Genomic DNA, 21,121 nt, shown 5'->3' with positions numbered 1-21,121 from the left:
GGCTTGCTGGAATTGGACCCAAGAAGGCATTATTGAAAAGTATGAGCTTTGTGAGATAGCCCTTGGTGCAAAGAGTTTAGAAAAAAATATGATACTTGAGAAATCAAAATCAAATAGATGGTTTATTCTAAAATAATTCTATTTTACAGGTTGGTACCTATTTTGGTTCTAAGGGCTGGAATCTTGATGCAGCCAGTCAGCCAGGGGCACCGTTAGGTATATAAGGATTTTTCTATTGCTTTAATATGTTATCCTATGGAAAGGGTGCATAATTTTAGTGGAGTAATTACACAACATTATGGAGAGGGTTTCATACTTGTTTAGGAGTTTTCTTTTCACCTGAGATTAGGAATGGCAGAATTCAATTTTATGCCACTTTTGGCTACCTTTGTTGGTTGGTGTTACTGCAAGTTCAAAATAAACACATTCAAATAACATGTCTTCTCAAATTCTTTAGGAAAAACCCCACACTGAAGTTATCTCCCATTCTACAATGGCATAGGCAATCGAGAAGATATGGTTAGCTTCATCTTGTGCATCAACAATGTGTCAGTATACTTCCCCTAAAGACATGTATCATCTACTTGTACTATGGTTTTGCAATATGCAAACCCATTAATGCATGGATCAAATGACCAAAAGACACATTTTTTTAAGCATGTTTTTGCCCAATACGATTTCTCCTCCCTCAAACACAGATTTTGTTTGAGAAGCTACCACAGTCTCAGGAACACAAGATTGCAAAGCTCCTAAAAGTTTTGGTAGCTTGACATATGATTCTTCCCTGTTAACATGAATCATCTTCAACACTCTATGATTTGCTAATCATGTCTTTTTGTAGGATGGGGTATAACTCATGAACGTTTTGCTCCTAAAATTTACATTATTTTGTCCAGTACATAAACGCATCAAACAAGATACAATACAAAATTATTTGTATTATGCATTAGCCATCAAATAACGTACAATATAAAAAATTACTTGGGTTGTGCAATGTGGCACAGGTAAAAGAAATGGGTTGTGCAATGTGGCACAGGTAAAAGAAATGGGATGTGCCCTGAACCCATAAGTTACTTGGGTTGTTGTAGGAACTTATAATCAAGGGGTGTTTGGAATTGTCCCATTAAGAAAATTGTTCTGAATTAGAACACGAACGAGTGAAGGACATGTTGATAGGCTTGCTGGAATTGGACCCAAGAAGGCATTATTGAAAAGTATGAGCTTTGTGAGATAGCCCTTGGTGCAAAGAGTTTAGAAAAAAATATGATACTTGAGAAATCAAAATCAAATAGATGGTTTATTCTAAAATAATTCTATTTTACAGGTTGGTACCTATTTTGGTTCTAAGGGCTGGAATCTTGATGCAGCTAGTCAGCCAGGGGCACCGTTAGGTATATAAGGATTTTTCTATTGCTTTAATATGTTATCCTATGGAAAGGGTGCATAATTTTAGTGGAGTAATTACACAACATTATGGAGAGGGTTTCATACTTGTTTAGGAGTTTTCTTTTCACCTGAGATTAGGAATGGCAGAATTCAATTTTATGCCACTTTTGGCTACCTTTGTTGGTTGGTGTTACTGCAAGTTCAAAATAAACACATATTCAAATAACATGTCTTATCAAATTCTTTAGGAAAAACCCCACACTGAAGTTGTCTCCCATTCTACAATGGCATAGGCAATCGAGAAGATATGGTTAGCTTCATCTTGTGCATCAACAATGTGTCAGTATACTTTCCCTAAAAACATGTATCATCTACTTGTACTATGGTTTTGCAATATGCAAACCCATTAATGCATGGATCAAATGACCAAAAGACACGTTTTTTTAAGCATGTTTTTGCCCGATACGATTTCTCCTCCCTCAAACACAGATTTTGTTTGAGAAGCTACCACAGTCCCAGGAACACAAGATTGCAAAGCTCCTAAAAGTTTTGGTAGCTTGACACATGATTCTTCCCTGTTAACATGAATCATCTCCAACACTCTTTGCTTTGCTAATCATGTCTTTTTGTAGGATGGGGTATAACTCATCAACGTTTTGATCTCTGCAATCAACGTCTTGATGGAGACAATTAGGTTTGTTTTGACAATTGGTTGTATGATTTATGTTATGACGTGTTTGTCGAGTTGTCGATGATCTTGTCTAAGCATTGGCGCGAGACAAGTGTGATGACCTCTGATACTCTTGATAATACATTTCTTATGCTTCATGCACAACCATTTTCATGTGATTTACACACAAAGTTTAGCCTTCTGTGGTCATAATATATTGTTCTGCAATCAAAATAATTTTTGATGTTGCATCCTTTAACTGCTCGAATACATTGTGTTTTTTCATCGAAGGTCATGCCAACCTCAAGTGCACTAGTTAGTGGTTGTACAGTATGTTGTTGCTAAACGAAATGATGTCGATCAATGTAGTGTGGTAGGTGGTCAAGGTTCAAGTCTACCGAACACCTAGGTGGTCCACCAACACCCTCGTCGTCATCGCGTTGGTGATTGATGTGATCAAAGAACTATTGATCCTCATCCTCACTAAAATCATCCATGTTTTCCTCGTATAATGGGATCTTTGTTAGCGATGGAATGTTCATTTCGGTTTGATGTTTGTGTTTGTGGTTGTTGTGAGGGTGACATAAACGGGGATGAAGGATGGTTTTGTTGGTCAAAGGAGGTTTGTTGGGTATCAAAAAAAGAATCATTTTCAGATAATAGTTGTGTGTATGAAGTATAAATGTCAAAGGCGTCTTGTGTTTCAAGGATGTTGTATGAAGACACTGGATCATTGAGGTCCAAGTTGTTGTACGGTAATTGTTTCAAGGCAAACATGATCATACTGATTCTGATCAGGATCAATCAGAATCATATATGAGAAAAGGGAACCAGGATCAAGTAATAAAGGTGGAAAAAGAAAGTTTGACAAGAGTAAGATCAGAAGCTAAAATTGTCAAGGTTGGGGACACTTTGTAAATGAATGTGGAAGTGCAAATGTAAGAGAGAAAAAGAAGAAATCCTATAAAAATGAGGCTCATATGGCACAAGCAAAGCAACAGGATGATAGTGAAAGTTATTCAGATGGAGAAGCAGTTGTATTAATGACAACCACCTACAACTTTACCGATAGTGGAGATTCAGAAACATGGTATTTGGACACTGGTTTCTCAAATCACATGACTTGTAATTTGAGTTGGCTAGTGAGTTTTGATGACAGTAAGAAATGCACTGTAAAGTTTGCAGATCACAGTATTATCAGAAGTGTGGGAATTGGGAATGTTGCTTTCAGAAAGAGTAATGGAAGCCTTGCAATAATAGAAGAGGTGATGTATGTGCCAGATATCAGGTGTAATCTGATGAGCTTTGGCCAACTTCTTGAGAAAGGATTTTCAGCATCCTTGAAGAACAAGTTTCTAGATTTGCTAGATCCAAGTGATGTGAAAGTGTTTAAAGTCCCATTGTCCAAAAATAGAACTTTTCAGGTGAACATGAATAATGCTGATGTGCAGTGTCTGGCATCAACCGCCAATGAAGATAAGAGCTGGCTTTGGCATTCAAGACTTGGGCATTTGAATTTCAAGGGACTGAATCAACTTCAGTCACAAAAGTTAGTTGAGGGCTTGCCCAGGATCAGAGTTCCTAATAAGATTTGTGAGAGATGCTTAACAAGCAAGCAACCGAGGAACTTTTTCAAATCAGAATCACCTACAAGACCAACTGAAGTGCTAGGAGTTGTTCACTCTGATGTATGTGGCCCACTAGAAGTGTCTTCAATGGGAGGTAACAAATATTTTGTAACCTTTATTGATGAGTTTAGTAGAATGATGTGGTTATACCTAATTAAAGCCAAAAGTGAAGTGCCCCCTATTTTCAAAGAGTTCAAAGTGTTGAGTGAAAATCTAAGTGGAAAGTCAATCAAAATCATTAGAATTGATGCTGGAGGAGAGTACACATCTAATGATTTTGAATTTTTCTGTACTAATCATGGTATAATACACAAGATCATTGTTCCTTATACTTCTCAGCATAATGGTTTGGCTGAGAGGATGAATAGGACAGTGATGAACATGGCAAGGTGTATGTTGAAAGAGAAGCATTTGCCATCAACTTTATGGGGAGAAGCAGTGTCCACTACAACATATATTTTGAATAAGTGTCCCACAAAGAAGCTAAAAGATAGAGTGCCTGAAGAAGTATGGACATGAAGGAAGCCTACAGTGAAGCATTTAAGAGTGTTTAGGTCACTGTGTTTCAAGCATGTGCCTGATGAAAGGAGGAAAAAGCTTCAGGACAAAAGTGTACCTATGATACTGGTTGGATATCATCCAATAGGTGCCTATAGGTTGTATGATCCTTTAACTCATAAGATCTTCATCAATAAAGATGTTGTGATTGACGAAGATGGCTCTTGGGACTAGAAGAGGAGTGCACTATCAACACCCTGTTTGGAGATGAGAACAATGAGACTGGACTCAGTGAAACAGCAGAAATAGGAGTTGATCATGAGGAACTTGTTGCTCTGCATCAAAGACCATAGAGAGACAAGCACCTGCCTTTGAAGTATAAAGATTATCATGTTGATATGCCTAACATCCTTGGGCATGCTGCAATGGCAGATGAAGAAAAGAAGGTAGAAGCAAAGAGGAAAGCAAGTGAGTTTGTGCATTTTTCCTTTTTGGCAAACACTGAACCAATTGATCACAAAGATGCACTACAACAAGATAATTGGAAAGCTGCAATGGAAGAGGAATTGAGAGCAATTGAAAGAAATTAGATCTGGAAATTTGTTAACTTACCTCCAAACAAGTCTCCAATAGATGTGAAATGGGTGTTTAAGGTGAAATTAAAGCCTGATGGAACTGTTGCCAAGCATAAAGCAAGGCTAGTTGCAAGAGGATTCCTTCAAAGAGCTGGTTTGGATTATTCAGAAGTGTTTGCTCCAGTAGCTAGGCTAGAAACCATAAGGTTAGTGATAGCCCTAGCCCACAGTAGAGATTGGCCCCTATATCAGCTTGATGTAAAGTCGGCATTCCTCAATGGTACTTTGGAAGAGGAGGTCTTTGTGAAACAACCTCCTAGGTTTAAGATCAAGGGTGAAGAAGACAAGGTATTCAGGTTATACAAGACTTTATATGGCCTAAAGCAAGCTCCAAGGGCCTAGAACAAGAGAATAGATTCCTTTCTTGTCAAACAAGGTTTCCATAAGTGTGAGAAGGAATATGGAGTTTATGTAAAGAAGAGTGATGTAAAGAAGAGTTATGATCTGATAATTTTGTGCTTGTATGTTGATGATCTATTGATCACATGGAGTAATCAGACTCATATAGAGAGATTCAAGAGGAGTTTGAAGTTTGAATTTGAGATGACAGACCAGGGGGTATTGTCTTATTTCCTTGGAATTAAGTTCAAGGAAGCCAAAGGAATTCTGATTATGCACCAACAGAAGTATGCAACAGACCTGCTAAAGAGATATAAGATGATGAGCTACAACCCAGCATCCACTCCAGTTGACCCAGGCTTGAGATTAGTGAAAGATGAGTCAGAAAAGTCAATGGATAATACCCTATTCAAGTAGGTCGTAGGGTCATTGAGATACCTCTGCAACACAAGACCAAACATTTCTTTTGCAGTTGGTCTAATTAATAGGTTTATGGACAATCCTAAAGCCTCTCATTGGGCTGTTGCTAAGAGAATTCTGAGATATCTCAGAGGAACACTCAACTATGGTGTTCTATTTACTAAGGATTCTGATCAAACTGTTCTCACAGACCTGGTTGGAATTTCAGACTCTATAACTATGTTGATGGGTTTCTCAGACTCGGACTGGTGTGGAGACAAGGTGGAAAACAAAAGCACTACGGGATATCTCTTCAAGTTCCTAGGTGCACCAATAAGCTGGTGTTCAAAGAAACAACATGTAGTAGCATTATCTTCCTGCGAGGTTGAGTACATTGCAGCATGCTATGCAGCATGCCAAGCACTATGGCTAGACTCTTTACTTGAAGAATAGAAGATAGAAATTTAGAGGCCAGTCGAATTGTATGTGGACAACAAATCCACTATCAGCTTGGCCATGAATCCAATAGTACACGGAAGATCAAAACACATAGAGACAAGATTTCACTTTCTTCGTGAAAAGGTGAGCAAAAAACAACTTGACTTGAAGTACTGCAGTACTGAAATGCAACTTGCGGATATTCTCACAAAAGGCTTGAAGGTGAACAGATTCATAGTATTGAGAGACAAGCTTGGAGTGACATTTATAGAGATTCTGAATTAAGGGGGTGCTATAGTTGTAATTCATAATATATTAGATATAATATAGGTGTGAGTTTGTTAAGTCTATTAGTTGACGTGTCAAGGAATCTGTACTTAGACTATATAAATGGTCTAATGTGTAATTTAGTTTTTTTTCAATAATATTCATCTTAAATGTGATTCCCTAGTTTTTCTCCTTTTCTCCAACAATCTTAAATGAATTTGAAGAATCATAGGGAAGGTTTGATGATCTTCGCGTTCTTATTATCAAAACATTCTTCATTTTATTTTATTTAAAAGTATGAAAAATATATTTTTTTAACTATTATATATTCTATTTATGTTACACTAATCATATTTATATCCATCTGTGACATCAGGAGTTATACTAGGAAAAATCTATTTAGATGAATTTTTTTTATAATCATTATTTTTTATGTTAAGAGACCCTTAGATATTTATATAAATAATGTTTATATTTCTTTTTAGAACAAAAGATCCTTCATTTTTTTTAATCTGAAAGTATAAAAATATCATATTTTTTACACAATTATATAATCTATTTATGTTGCGTCAATCCATCTTTATATCCATTTGTCATCAAGTAACCATACTAGAGTAAATCCATTGGAATAATTATCTTCTTATAATCACTAGTTTTTGGATACTAAGAAACTTTTAGATATTTAAATTTAAATTTAATTTATACAACTTTTATATAAATAATGTTTAAATTTATTTTTATCAAAACATGCTTCAATTTTATTTTTTTAATTTGAAAGTATAAAAATTTTAATTTTTAAACTATTATATATTCTGTTTATGTTATGTTAATCCATATTTATATCCATCTATTTCACTTGCATCCATACTAGGACAAATTATGGGAATCTTCCGTTCAGATGGTATTTGTCTTTACAATTTATCACATGAACGGAGTTCAATTTCAATACAAAACTTATCTACATATTATGACAAATTCATTTGGGTGATTTCTTTTTTATATTATCATTATTTTTTCATTTTAAGAGATTTTGGATATTTATATTTAAATTTAATGTACACAACTTTTACATGATGTTTATTTTTTTATCAAAACATTCTTCTTCTGTTGTTTAATTTAAAAGTATATATAAAATTATATTTTTTAAATTATTATCTTTTATTTATGTTGTATTAATCCATGTTTATATTCTTGTATCACACAAGCAACCATACTAAGATAAATCCATTGATATATTTTTTTTAATCATTAAATTTTTTATGTTAAGAGATTCTTAAATATTTATGTTTAAATTAAATTTATATATTTTTTATGAATGGATTTTAAATTTCATTTTATATATAAATATCCTATATTTTTTAATTCAAAATATAAAAATTATATTTTTAAATTATTATGTATTCTATTTATATGGTATTAATCCATATTTATATTCATTTGTCACACAATATCCAAGACAAATATATTTGATTGATTTTATTTACAATAATTATTTTGTGTCAAAATTAATTTTATATATTTATATTTAAATTTAATGTATATAAATTTTTATGAATGATGTTTATATTATTTATATTAAAACATTTTATTTTGAAAGTTATTGTATTCTATTATAGTTTGAAAATATTATAATTATATTTTTAATCTATTATATATTCTATTTATGTTGTATTTATTTATATTCATTTGTTACACGGGTAAAAATACTAAGATAAATTCATTGGGATGATTAATTAATTTTTATAATCATAACTTTTTTATATTAAGAGACTCTTAAATATTTATATTTAAATTTAATGTATACAAATTTATATGAATTATGCTTAAATTTTTTGTATATCCCTTATTCATTATTGAAAAAATTATTCAAACTAATTTAACTATTTTTGTTGGTTTTGATGAACTAATTATTTATTTCTTTTATATAGAAACCGCTGTATAATTGTTAATTAGTAATAAAAATAATATTTAATTTAATATTTTATTAATATTATTTATCATATTGTTAGTAAGAAGTCTATGTCTATTTTTATGATTGGAAAAATCACATATACAATACCAAAAAAAATCAAATAAACATATTCAATCACTTTGTTTATCCCATGCTGTTATATTAGATAGATTTTTTTATTATTTTTGTCAGATTTTTTGACAATTTTCTATACCTATTTTTACACTTAAGCAAATTGTATTGGGACAATAAAAATAATAACATCCAAGATAAAATTGTGGCATTAATTGGATGGAGAAAATAAAAATCAAGTAAAATTTGGCATATTATTTGACAATTGTCTGTATTTATTTTCACGCTTTAATAAATCACATTTAATGTATAGCACTTATTAAATATTACGCTTGACATACCGATCCTAATGTGATTTTGCATATTTTAGTGAGTGTTGCTCAATAGTTCATTTTCATTAAATAAAGATAATCAAATTAAAGATAAATTTGTGGCGTTAATTGGATAAAAAAAATTCAAATAAAATTCATGATAATTATTTTGCCTATTTTTGCACTTGGATAATTGCATTGAATAAATGACACATGTTAAATAAACTGTTCGATTTTATTATGTATGTTTATCATAATTTAATATTACACTTGTTGTATTAATTTTATTGTAATTTTGCATATTTCAAATATTTTCTTAATAAATATTTTTCAATTCTTCAGTTTCATTGAGTAAAAGCAAATACATTTAAAATAAAATTGTAGAATCGTATAAAAACAAAAAAAAATCAAGTAAAAATCGTTATATTATTTGATAGATGTTTATGTTTGTCTTTACTGTTAAATAAAAAATAAAATATAAATAAAGATTCTCAAACTCTATATCTCGTGCATTGTAGGAAAAAAAAAACTAGATAAAATGTAAAACAAAAATTCTCTAATGCCCATATAAGCACACAAGGGGTGCGACCAATTTACACTACATAAGGCCTACATGGTCTAATCTCATGTGAAGAAGTTGATGGTGGAGAGTGAAGAAGCAGAGGAGATGAGAACAAGAGTCAAAGACATTGCAGAGAAAGCTAGAAGAGCTGTGGAAAAAGGTGGAACATCTTAAGCCGATGCTGAGGCGTTGATTCAGGAGCTTAAAGCTCGCAGATTGGCAACACAAGATTAGAATTATAAGAGAAGAAAGCTGTAATGAAACAAAAAAAAAACGAGAAGAGAGCGTTCAGTTCATACTTCATTGGGACAACGTTAGTGTCCCTTTATACAGAGTTTATGTTCATGCCAAGTACGCACAAAAAACACAAGAAAAAGAGGCTGTGTAGAAATAAAACTCTCTTTGAGAATTTCCAATTCCAGCCACATGGTATAGTTTAAAAAATATGGTGCCAAGTAGATGCAGTGGCATCTAGCATTCAGTTTCAGAATGCCTTAAATTTGAAGTCTCGCAAGAAGATTCAAAATAAATTTATTTCATGAACTCACCCTCCGATTGAGAGCTACAAACTAAATTGTGATGGCGCAGTCAATGGTGACTTAAAGAAAACTGCAATTGGAGGAATTTTCAGGAATTCCTTGGGTCATGTTATTCTCTCATTCTCTGCTGATATTGGATTTTGTTTTGTCATGGCTTCCAATAGTTTGCTTGAAGTCGTGGTTTCCAATAGTTTCAAGTAGAAACAGACTCACAAATAGCCATTACATTGCTCACTACTGGATGTCCTACTTACCATCCATGCTTTAGTTTAACTCAAGAGATACTGAAGTTCCTGGAGCTTGGAGGTAGCATTTCATGGCATCATGCCTTAAGAGAAGGAAATCAAGTGGCTGATTGTTTGGCTAAGTTTGGTTTGTCCTATCTGACAAGACTCAAGAAGATCGTGAATAGTCCAATATGAAAAAGGACTAGGGCATAATTACATATAAATTAAAAGCCTATGCAATTTACAGTATCAAGGTTATAGTACAGGGCTCAAAATGATCTATTCCGACCTCATAAAATGTCAGTTATGGCTTTTATCCACCACTAAGACCTCACAAGGCCATCAAAAGTTACCTTCAGCTCCTCCTTTGGCATGTCATACATTTGTAAAAATCTAAACATCCACTAGATATAACTAGATACATTATCCGTAGCTAATAATATAGAGGTTACACTAACTGTCACCGCCACAACCAGCAACCAAAGCTATTTCAATAATGTTTCTCAAACACTATCGCCACTCCCTGGCATGTTCTCATAGCAGAGCTTCCTTAACATATAACAATATTTCCCCTTGTAATAAGTCCAACCTAACCAGAATGTGAGAAAAATCAATAACCAAAAGTCACTACTGGAAGAAGCATAACAATTGAAGTTACAAGATGGAATAAATATTCTCCTTACCAGCTTTCCATTATCATCTACCACAGGTAGTTAACGATATTTTGTTTCAAGCAACAGCCTAATACAAGAAGTAATGGTTTCAGCCTAATACAAGAGGTAAAAAAATGTCATAATTAAATTTACTTTGTTTACTTTCTTACTTCTCATGTATTTTGAAATTAATAACCACTCTTAATTTTACAGTTCCTCCGGATAACTTATAGAGGTTATGCCACAACATGCCTTTCAAGATTCAAGAATGGGAGAGGTTGTATTTCCTTAACTTTTTACACAACCAATGGATCATAAGTAATCATAGAAGTGAACTTTAACATCACATCTTAAATCAAAATCATTTATCGATCTTTTTTTCAGTTATATGAAACTCAATTTTCTTATTTTTATCTGATGTAGGATTTCAGCTCATCCTAGTCCTCCAACACAAAGAAATTCAAAAACAGTCAATCAATCACGAAATGGAGAGCACATAGTCAAAAAGTCTTATTAAGCCAATTTGTTCAGGGTGATACATCCCTTACAGATGAATATTTTGCCATGGTACAGACAAAATTTTGCCATTGTTTATCTTTGAGTGCCACAACAGTTACAAGACCCACGGGTTGCAGAAAATAAAGATGTTGGGCAAACGTTACACAAAAACCACAACGACAAGGTGCACGGCAGAATACAACTCAAGTACCGAGCTCCCCAGTTATCGACAATATGCAAATTCATGACTGGGGACCACGCAGTCATTCATCAACAGAAGGAGAATTTATTAACAATCTATTTGGTGTAGACGTTGGTACGCCAGAGTCAGTTGCAGCGTATTTGAGAAGTATGTACCATAGCGCCGTTCCATCTTTTCACCAGAAACAATCAAATCACCAACAAGAGGCTGATACTTCTTCTGCTCATTACGTCGACGATTACAATTACTCTAGTGTCACAAGATCAACAAATTGTTAATGATGAAGACAACCATATACGACATATGAGACAATCTCGTCGTAATCCTTCGCAAAACATAAGACCTCCAGCTTCTGGAACTGGCCACCATCTATGATAATGATATTTTTTTTCTCGGATTCGTATTTCACTTTTTCTAATGTAATTTATTCTTCAATAATTAAGAAATTTATCAACAAAAAATCACATATTTCTTTTTTCGTCAACTAGAGTTTTAATGCGCTTTGTCATTGAATAATTCAAAAACAAATTAAAAAATCCCATGTATTTTTTAAATAACCATTTTTAAACTCAATTTTTTAATGTTGAATGTGTGGCATTCCCACAAATAATGGTTGCAAAGTGTGACAGTTATATATAAAAAAAAAATAAACAAATAGTCAGGTTTTTACTACATTTTTATGATATCAAACAAAACCACCTTTATTTCCATCACTCTCGTTTCCACTCTCCCTCCTATTTCCATTGAAATAAAAACTCAGCATTAATGTGCTCTAGTTGTATGCATAGATCTAGGCATCTAGTATCAGTTTTCTAGTGATGCAGGAAAGTAACGAGCTGTTTTTCTTGTGTTTGTTATGCGTTCATGGCATGAATATAAACTCTTCATCATAAAGTTGTCCCGATGAATTGAACCCTTTCTTCTCTTATTTGAAATTCTAATCTTGTCTTGCCAATCTGCGACCTTTAATCTCCTGAATCAATGCCTCAGCATCGGCGTAAGATGTTCCACCTTCTTCCACAGCTCTTCTAGCTTTCTCTGCAATTTCTTTGACTCTTGTTCTCATTTCCTCTGCCTCTTCACTCTCCACCATCAACTTCTTCACTGCTGATTCAACCTTCTCTCTTCCCACCAACTCTTTCCATTCTGAGTTCCAGGACAACCACTCCCTGCTCCCCACTTGAACACCAATCTTCAAAACCTCAGTTATCAACTTCTCGTTCGAAAATTGCTCGGCCGAGAGAGGCCACGTAATCATTGGCACTCCCGCACACACACTTTCCAAAGTGGAGTTCCATCCACAATGTGTCATAAACCCTTTGATTGCAGCATGCTCCAAAATCAACAGCTGAGGAGCCCACCCTCTAAGAACCAACCCTTTATTCTTTTCCTTCATCCTCTGCTCAAACCCTTCCGGAAGAAAGTTTCCACTCCCATTTTCTTTGTTTTCTGATGGGTTGTTGCGAATGCACCCCACCACCCAAATGAAGGTTTGGTCAGAAGCTTCAAGACCAAAAGCAATTTCCTTTAACTGTCCAGGGGGCAACCGAGCTACACTTCCAAAGCTGACATAAAGAACTGAATTGGGTTTCTTAGAATTCAACCAATTCAAGCATTTTTGTTCATCGATTGTTGGTGGCTTCCCTCTCTGGGTTTTATCTTCGGCAGTTCTGTTACAAAGGGACACTGGTCCGACAAGCCATGCCTTCTTTCTCTTTTTTACGTAATCAGCATAATCCGGTTCTAAGTCATAGAAGCTGTTGGTGACAATGCCGAAACCGTTGTCGTCCCATTGCTTCATCCTATCAGGGAACTGAGACGGGTTCCTCAGAAAAACCGGAAGCCGAGACCTTGTCATTTCGATTCTGTGAGGGAGATTAGGAACAACAAAAGGCTCTGAGTCTGAACTCAGATTCTCAAGCGTGACATGATTTCTGATGTTTTCAGTAACGCAGCGAGGGAAGCACCCGTGACCGTTGAAGAGGATTCTTGTGATTCCTAGCTGATCAACGATGTCGGGAGCCCAACGATGGAACATGTCGATGACAATGCAGTCGGGGGGGCGTTGCAGGAGAAACAGCCTCAGCGGTTCGAGGAGAGCCGAGGAGTCGATGAAGGGACCGGCAGCAGACATGTCTGTGTCGGATATATCGGCGGAGAAGGTGTGAATGGCGATGGGAAGACCGGATTGTTGGTCATGCGAGATTGAGTTATGGAAGTGGAGAGCATTGGAGGGTGTGGCTAGAATGGTTGATTTGGCTCCGTGAGATGCAAACACTCTTGCTGCGTCTATCATTGGAATCTGATGGCCTCCTCCTACGAAGGGGAAGAAGAACATTTCAATTGAATCGGTTTCGGGGGCCATGTATGTTGAATTGGAGAAGCTCGCTTGCTCTGTTTACTACAAGAAAATCGCGAATTAGCCAGAGAATTTAGCTAGGTGATGAGGGAGATATGACTTAAAGGACCAATCGCACGCGGCTTCTATTTATTGATTTTCCTCTAAGATAGATGGTGGGCTCGTAGATTCCACAATGAGAAAAAGGTTGCAGCTGAAACGTCATGGGTGACATATAACAAGCAAAATTCTAAGTGTATTTGACTAGTGGTGTTCGACTGAAGTTTCCAATCCCTGTGATCGGATAGATCCGTCAAACAAAATCCACATATCATGTGTGGAAGTTAAACATAAAGCATATGGTGCCACTATTGTTATTTGTTTTAGTTGATACTTCTTTTCTTGTATATGGAGGAAGACCTTTACTTGGACGATCTTCTTCTATCAGCACAAAAGCACCAAGATTTATGCAAATTATAATTTGTTTTAGTCTATACACTCTTTCGGCATGGCTGTTTGACCCATCTCGAGCTACTTGTCTTTTTATCTGATCTAGAGCTTCTTTATTAAAATTGAACTGAAGACTGGTATGAACTGTTGCAAACTACTAGCAGTAACGCTAGAATATAACTGCAAGTAGTTTAAAACCATTTCATGAAAGTTATTTGCAGTAAATAGTTTGTAAAACTTCCAAATTGGTCATTCACCCTTCACGATATGAAGAAATTCTCTAGCATTATGGACGACCATGGGTCAGCCATTGGGGATTTGAGCCACAGAAATGTTTTGACCAACAGCTACATAAACGCGTTACATTTTGTCCTATGAAAGAGCTACGTACTCACTTGAATAACATGTTTTTATTATTTACTAAACTTTAGCATTTCACTAGATTTGTCTTATTTGAAAGGATTATTATATCCTTACAATTGGAATTTGAAGTAATATTTAATGCCCACGTCTGTAGCAATAATTCAATACTAGTTCATGGTTGACAATACTTACAAGTTCAAAGTGAATAGAAAAAATAAAATAAATAGAGATCGATTTCGATTAAATATTTCCCCTTTCCCTTTATTTCCACGTGTACGCTTAATAATTAAGAAAATGTGTCAATTCGTCGTGGGATCTCTTGACCCTGCCTATAACAATAATAGATATTCAATTCGACAATAAAGTGGTAGATACGGACAAGACTCGAGAAGTTTGTAAATAATCCAATAATGAAGGACTAGGACATAAATTACATATAAATTAAAATCCTATGCAATTTACAATACAAAGGTTATAATAAAGGGCACAAAATTATCTATTCCGACCTCATAAATGTCAGTTAACAGAGACTGCATCAAGAACTGGATGTAGTATATCCAAGCTCGAAACAATCCAATGCACCGAAACAATTTTGACAACTTAATAAAGGTTATCGATAAATCACATCACTCTATATGGTTTTTTATCCACCACTAAGATCTCACAAGGCCATCAAAAGTTGCCTCCAGCTCCTCCTTTGGCCTGCCATATACATTTGCAATAGTCTAAACATCCATTAGATATAACTACATACATTAACATTATCCGTAGCTAATAATATAGAGGTTACGCTGACCGTCGCCAGCACAACCTTCAAGCAAATCTATTTGAATAACTTTTCACAAAGACAATCACCACTATCCAGCACGTTTTGATAGTAGAGCTGCCTTAACAATGTTTCCCCGTGTAATAAGTCCAACCTATCAAAAATATGAGAAAAATCTATGAGCAAACGTCACTACTGGAAGAAGCACAAAATTAAACTTGCAATAGAATCTCCTTACCAGCTTTCCATCATCATCTACCACAGGTAGTCGACGATATTTTGTTTCAAGTAACAGCCTAATACAAAAAGTAATGGTGTCAGGCATCAAGTGGTCAATGGTTGCAAGTTAGAATGCTAAATTGTGATGGTTGTCAGATTTAGGAATCTTATTTAATACTACCTCTAGTCCTATATATAGGAAACAATTACTTAATTCATCGAGACCAATATAAGTAGTTAAATTAGTTAATTAGTCATAAATTTTAGTTTTATTCCAAGACTGCCTATGGTTGATTTTGAAAAGATAATTTTTCAAACAATGAATTTACCTTGTTTTGTTGATAGCTCAATAAATGCACCACTTTTATGGAAAAATAAGTGTAACCATTAGGGGTAAAAAGAAAATTTAACAATAAAGTAATCCAATGTTTCTTATGAATAGGACCAAGAAAGTGTTATCTTTTCTTTCTTATATATAGGACCGGGGGTAGTATAATTTAGATTCCATGGAAACATGTAATATATGTAGCAATAAATCAACAGTGACTTCTGTTGTCCTCGTACATTGGTAAGAATTGTGTTAGCAATAAAATAATCAGAGAACTCAACAATATTGGATATGTATGCAAAGTCAGTACCTAGCAGCTTCCTCAAGACTAGTTGATTCATGAACAACAAGTGGAGTTGGAGTCATCAAGTCACCGACAACTTGGCCATTAGTCTTACTAAGCAGCTTTTGTAACTCATTGAATGTCTGCCAAACAAGACAATAATTAGAACTACAAAAGTGTAGCAAATCAATAGAATAACAATAGTTCTCTAAACAATACAACCCTTCTCTGAGGGCGAGTGAAGAAAAGGACCAAAAGGATTATTAAAAGTCATGATTAGATGTTTGTATTTCCCAAATGCTCAACCTGCACGTATCCTTTACCGTACAGGAAAAAATTGATTTCATTAAAAAAAATTCTCTGGCCATCATGCAAACCAATTAAGAATAAACTATAAAGGGAGCAAAAGAGGTACCGGTGGTAAGACAGAGACCAAGTACCACAAAATTAAATGCTTGACAGATAATAAAATCAGTAACCTGGATGAAGAAGAGAAACTGTATTTTATAGTTTTACTATAAAATGAAGGAAAACTCATTACAGTGATGCTGACTTGAATATGGACACCTAATTGCTTCCTCTACAAAGAAGCAAACCCCCCCACGGCAAAGCCTTTCCACCACTACCTGACCTCCCCATTGACCCCTACCTCCCCACTATGAGGAAATGATTCCCTATCTTACCTCCACTCTCCAATTTTCACCCCTTTAACTGTTCCTCTAACATTTTCTGTCACTGTTGCTATGTCTTCCTTTCCCTCTCACACATGTGGGCTCACTCTTTCTGGCCCATTGTTCTCTTCAGATAGGCCTGATACAGCAAACTCATCCCTTTGCTTATTTTCTCCTCTTACTCCCCTCCTAGGCTTATATTACCTTTGTAATAATGGGTCAATCATACAGTTATTTCTCAACTACTAACATAAACCTTCCAAAGAAACAGGGGGCACCAAATATATAAAGGCATCAATGCATGATTTCAAGGCTTGGTTGATATATAGAACTTTTCTATAATACAATATTAGAACTCTTCAATTAGCAGACTTTTGCAACATGATTAAACGGAAGTTTTCTTCACTACAGCATCATATTAGCGAATCATAGTTCCTTGAAGGTTGACTCTGGCATACGAAATGTGAACACATGAATTTAGAGATCCCGATTATACTTCACAAAGCAATTTTTCCACTATCCTATAAGAGACTGAGGAACAAGGAAGTGCATTAGTTGAAACTAGACATTCTGTATTAACCATGGAACATCAATATTATCGGTCTCCCTTTGAAATCTTTACATTTTTTTCTAGAAATATGATCTAGGTGTAAATCATGAAACAGTTGGTGTTTAAGTCAACATGTACTGACTGAAGGTCCAGGAAATTTCAAGTAAGCACTAAAAAAGTATTCAAATAATGTTTTAAAGGGGATGAGGGTTTATTCTACCAAATACCAATGAATATTGGTCAAATATAAAATCTAACAAAACACACCCCGACTCTAAACAAAATATATATATAAGCTGCTAATAAAAGGGCCTGTAAAACAGAGGTTTCGTCTCAAGTATTTATGTATTCAATCATCCACGTGTCCTCACTATATTTAGCCAACAAGTCAATGCTGTCAAATGAAAAGTGAGCCCGCTTAAGTTTGTAAATGATTGTGTGTAGAAGCAGATGAATTAATAATTAAAAACTGAGTATTGCATTAAAAACTAAGTCCAAACTTTAGTTTGTGAACATCATTCATCATAATAGAATTAGCATCTTATAGCACCATTTGGCATCAGTTGCAGAGGAGTTATTTGCAATTACAAGTAAATGATAAATCTATTCCATATAATTAGAAATTTAGAATTCATATCGTGGCATGATAACATTAATAAAAAATCACAGCCAAGAAGCAGAACATAAAATGGGTAAACTTACTTTCCAAGTACTATCAACATTGGGGAACAAGTTTGCATCACTTTGAGGACCTCCTAAAAGCCAAGCATAATAATTAGTAAAATCTTAGCAGCAGCATGAAGAGAACTCGTTTCACATGATTAAGCACATCAATGGAATTTCAGTATGGCTGGGATTTAGATATGGCAAAAAAGTTAAATATTCTCTTCATTTGAAATTATTTGTCAAATAAGGTAATGCACACATCATAAGAAAATTATTAGTTGCAACAATTACTATGATTAAATAGTCTTCTTTGACTAAAATACCCTTACCAAAAGTATTGTAGCATGGTTGCTAATTAATTAAAGAGAAATGCTAGCAAAACACATTACTATTGGCCAAAAATTATTGTAGACAAACTTTTTATAGGTCTCACTTCTTATTTAACTGGTGTTTTAATTAAATATTAAATATTTAGATAAGATAATAAGTAAGGGAGCTGTTGGGCAAAAAAAATAATGTGTTCTTCATTTTCTAAAGTAACATAATTTGAAGTAGAGAGAGTACCATTGGCCTCATTCCTCACCTACCAAACAGAAACTACTGTCTCTCTGATAAAATCATGGCCTCATGGGCATAAAAGATATGGTATCTTCAATCTCTCAACAAGTCAATTACAGCACAAACTTAGTAATAAAAACAATCCATAATCATTCCCATAAACCTACATGGACATTGATTTGACTTGGTAGAATGGTAGTTAACAGAAATTTTACTACTTTAAAAGCAAAAGCAAACTAGGACCAACATGGTATTTCGAATTTTTACCTGATATCGAATCAATAGCTAACAAGTCATAATCAGATACAACTCCAACCTGCATCACCAAAAAAAGTCCAATGAGGAACTGAATCCAGCTCAAAATAGAAAAAATATATATATTTTCAAAAATTAAATCATTAAAATTACATAATATTAAGGGAATTCGAAAATTACCAGATTCCAGACCTCATCGATTACCGGAAGACCACTGATTCTGTAGTTTACAAGAGCCTCCAGAGCTGTAATCGAAAAAATATATAAATAAAGTAAATCACATGATTTAAAACTATATAGAACATTGAGATACCTTCATCAACGGTAGTGGTGGTTTTGACAACATGCAAATCTTGCTTCTTTGTCATGAAATCAGCAACGGTGTAAGTTCCATTCCCACGCTGAAAACGCAAAAACGCAACCGCATAAAAAAAAAAAAAAAAAGCTAGAAAGGAACATGGTAGCGTAACAACGACGCTTTGGTCCGAAGAAAAGAACACTCACCGGAACCGAATTCACGGTTTGGCTTGAAGCAAGGCGGAACCCAGAGGAGTTAGCGAAACGACGCCGTTTCGGGGCAGCGGAAGAACGGAGAGGAGAATGGCATTGCGGAAAAAGCGACGGAGGAGAAAAAGAACGAAGCGGAGCAGCGAGAGTGTTTATCAAATGAATCGAAGTCATTTTTCTTCTCTTTTTTTTTTTACTAAGAAAATTAAAATAACTTCAGTTGTATTATTTGGGTTTTTTTTTTAATTTGGGTTTTGGGGTGATGATTCTTCTGCGTGGGAGAGGAATTGGGGATCGAATAATGAAATGGGAAAGTAATGTAACGGAGATGTGCAGCTCTAACTCAGTCAGAGGAATGATAAAATAATTGGAAAAAAAATGAATGAAAAGTGAATAAATGAATAAATGAATAAATATAAATATATAAATGGAATAGAAAAATGGTTGAAGGGAAAAAGAGGAGACGTGAGCGTCCTTTACTTTTCCGTTGAAGGCGGTGGAATCAGCACAACGTTGACGCATGCACATGACAGTCGGCGTCCGCCTTTTCCACAACGGCGTCGTTGGGTGTTGACATTTTTTTTATTTTCTTCTACACTAAAAACTAAAGAAAAAGAATGGCACACCGTCCAGTTAACAAAATAAAAACTCTAAATTCAAATAGCATTAATAATTTATTATTATCAGTAAATATATTTTTATTTATTACTTATTTCATTTTAAAGATATATATAGACCAGAAAAAAAATACTAAAGATATATTCTTTGACATAGTTTTTATTTATAAAAATATAATTTAAATTGTAATTTTAATCCTTTTATTTTTTTCCAATTCATCTTTTAAAAAAATTAAATTCATGATTTTTATCCCTAATATTTAATAATAACATGTAATTCTCTTAATTTTATAAGTTGATAATTTTGTTTCATTTGTTATATTAATAACTAACAATTATGTTGGTTAATTATAAAGTAAGTTTTTTTGTCAAATCAATTATAAATTAATTAAAAATTATCAATTATTAAAAAAGTTAGATTTATAATTAACTTTACTTAATATAATTATTAGTTAATAATATAACATATTAACCAAAATCTTTAATTTATAAAACTAAAGAAACCAAATATTATAATTAAAACGTTCGGATCAAAATTACAAATTTAAAAAATTAGAAAAATAAAATTATAATTTAACATGAAATTTATTTTTTAAAAATTATAAATCTCATATTTCATTAAATGATTCTATCTTTTGATTTTTTTAATTTTTAATAAATTTAAACTAATAATAAAATGTGGTAAAAGAAGAGTATGTTAAGAGAATATATTACCTACAATCCTCGACTAAGAATTCAAATTTATAACTTGTCAAATGCAAAAACTGTATCTTATACTACTCCACCAATACACCTTGTATTCATTGATATTTCCAAATTTCGAAGTTATTGTTTTGTTTTAACGTTGTAGGTGTCTTTTATTCGTGCCTTTGGGCTCGTTTGCTTGCCCGTTAAAAGCACGAAGGAACCTTCCTCGTGCCCTGTTCCGTTTCTTTGGGAGTAACTGTTCCGTTTCTAAATCTTCTTCGTCCTTTGAAAATTTTAAATTGAAATACTAATTCAACATTGTGTTCAGACCCAAAAAAAATAATCATTTGTTCTTAAAATTATAAAGATGACAAATTCATTTATCTATTAATTTTTATCAATGTTAATGAAAAAGTCTATGTGATACACTTAGAGACGAATTTTTCAGTGCTACAAGGGCAAAAATAAATATTTATTCAAAATATAATTTAATTTTTATCTTTTTTTAATCAAGTATAACATTACAATAAATACTTAAAAAATTGAAAATAAGCATAAATTAGAACAAATATTAATCTTCATCTTTTT

At 33.8% G+C, this 21,121-nt stretch overlaps 2 protein-coding genes across 3 annotated transcripts; both read right to left on the bottom strand.

The window, feature by feature from the left end:
- Positions 1 to 11,885: 11,885 nt before the first annotated feature.
- On the bottom strand, positions 11,886 to 13,758 carry LOC114419720 (abscisate beta-glucosyltransferase-like). The gene has a single exon (XM_028385488.1). The coding sequence runs from the start codon at positions 13,638 to 13,640 to the stop codon at positions 12,213 to 12,215; it is 1,428 nt and encodes a 475-aa protein (XP_028241289.1). The 5' UTR covers positions 13,641 to 13,758; the 3' UTR covers positions 11,886 to 12,212.
- Positions 13,759 to 14,806: 1,048 nt separating this feature from the next.
- On the bottom strand, positions 14,807 to 19,609 carry LOC114419719 (CBS domain-containing protein CBSX1, chloroplastic-like). Of its 2 annotated transcripts, XM_028385487.1 has the most exons (9): positions 19,227 to 19,609; positions 19,036 to 19,123; positions 18,903 to 18,967; positions 18,735 to 18,783; positions 17,946 to 17,998; positions 16,050 to 16,165; positions 15,431 to 15,488; positions 15,282 to 15,346; positions 14,807 to 15,128 (listed from the first exon to the last, which is right to left on the bottom strand). In XM_028385487.1, exons 1-8 carry the CDS (start codon positions 19,401 to 19,403, stop codon positions 15,284 to 15,286), a joined length of 669 nt encoding a protein of 222 aa, XP_028241288.1. In that variant the 5' UTR covers positions 19,404 to 19,609; the 3' UTR covers positions 14,807 to 15,128; positions 15,282 to 15,283. The 2 variants fall into 2 exon arrangements, with proteins under 2 accessions (XP_028241288.1, XP_028241287.1); XM_028385486.1 differs by having other exon boundaries at positions 14,807 to 15,346; positions 19,227 to 19,608.
- Positions 19,610 to 21,121: the final 1,512 nt, after the last annotated feature.

This window comes from Glycine soja, chromosome 7, assembly GCF_004193775.1.
Source record: "Glycine soja cultivar W05 chromosome 7, ASM419377v2, whole genome shotgun sequence".
Classification (NCBI taxonomy): Eukaryota; Viridiplantae; Streptophyta; class Magnoliopsida; order Fabales; family Fabaceae; genus Glycine; species Glycine soja.
This window is presented reverse-complemented; position numbering and strand designations above follow the sequence as displayed.

Excerpts from the sequence above, each read along its gene's own strand:
- LOC114419719 (XM_028385487.1), bottom strand. The coding sequence starts at position 19,403 with ATGACTTCGATTCATTTGATAAACACTCTCGCTGCTCCGCTTCGTTCT. Across the intron at positions 18,968-19,035 it reads CACCACTACCGTTGATGAAG|CTCTGGAGGCTCTTGTAAAC; the intron begins GTATCTCAATGT and ends TTTCGATTACAG. Across the intron at positions 15,347-15,430 it reads TAGATGATGATGGAAAGCTG|GTTGGACTTATTACACGGGG; the intron begins GTAAGGAGATTC and ends TATTTTTGATAG.
- LOC114419720 (XM_028385488.1), bottom strand. The coding sequence starts at position 13,640 with ATGGCCCCCGAAACCGATTCAATTGAAATGTTCTTCTTCCCCTTCGTA.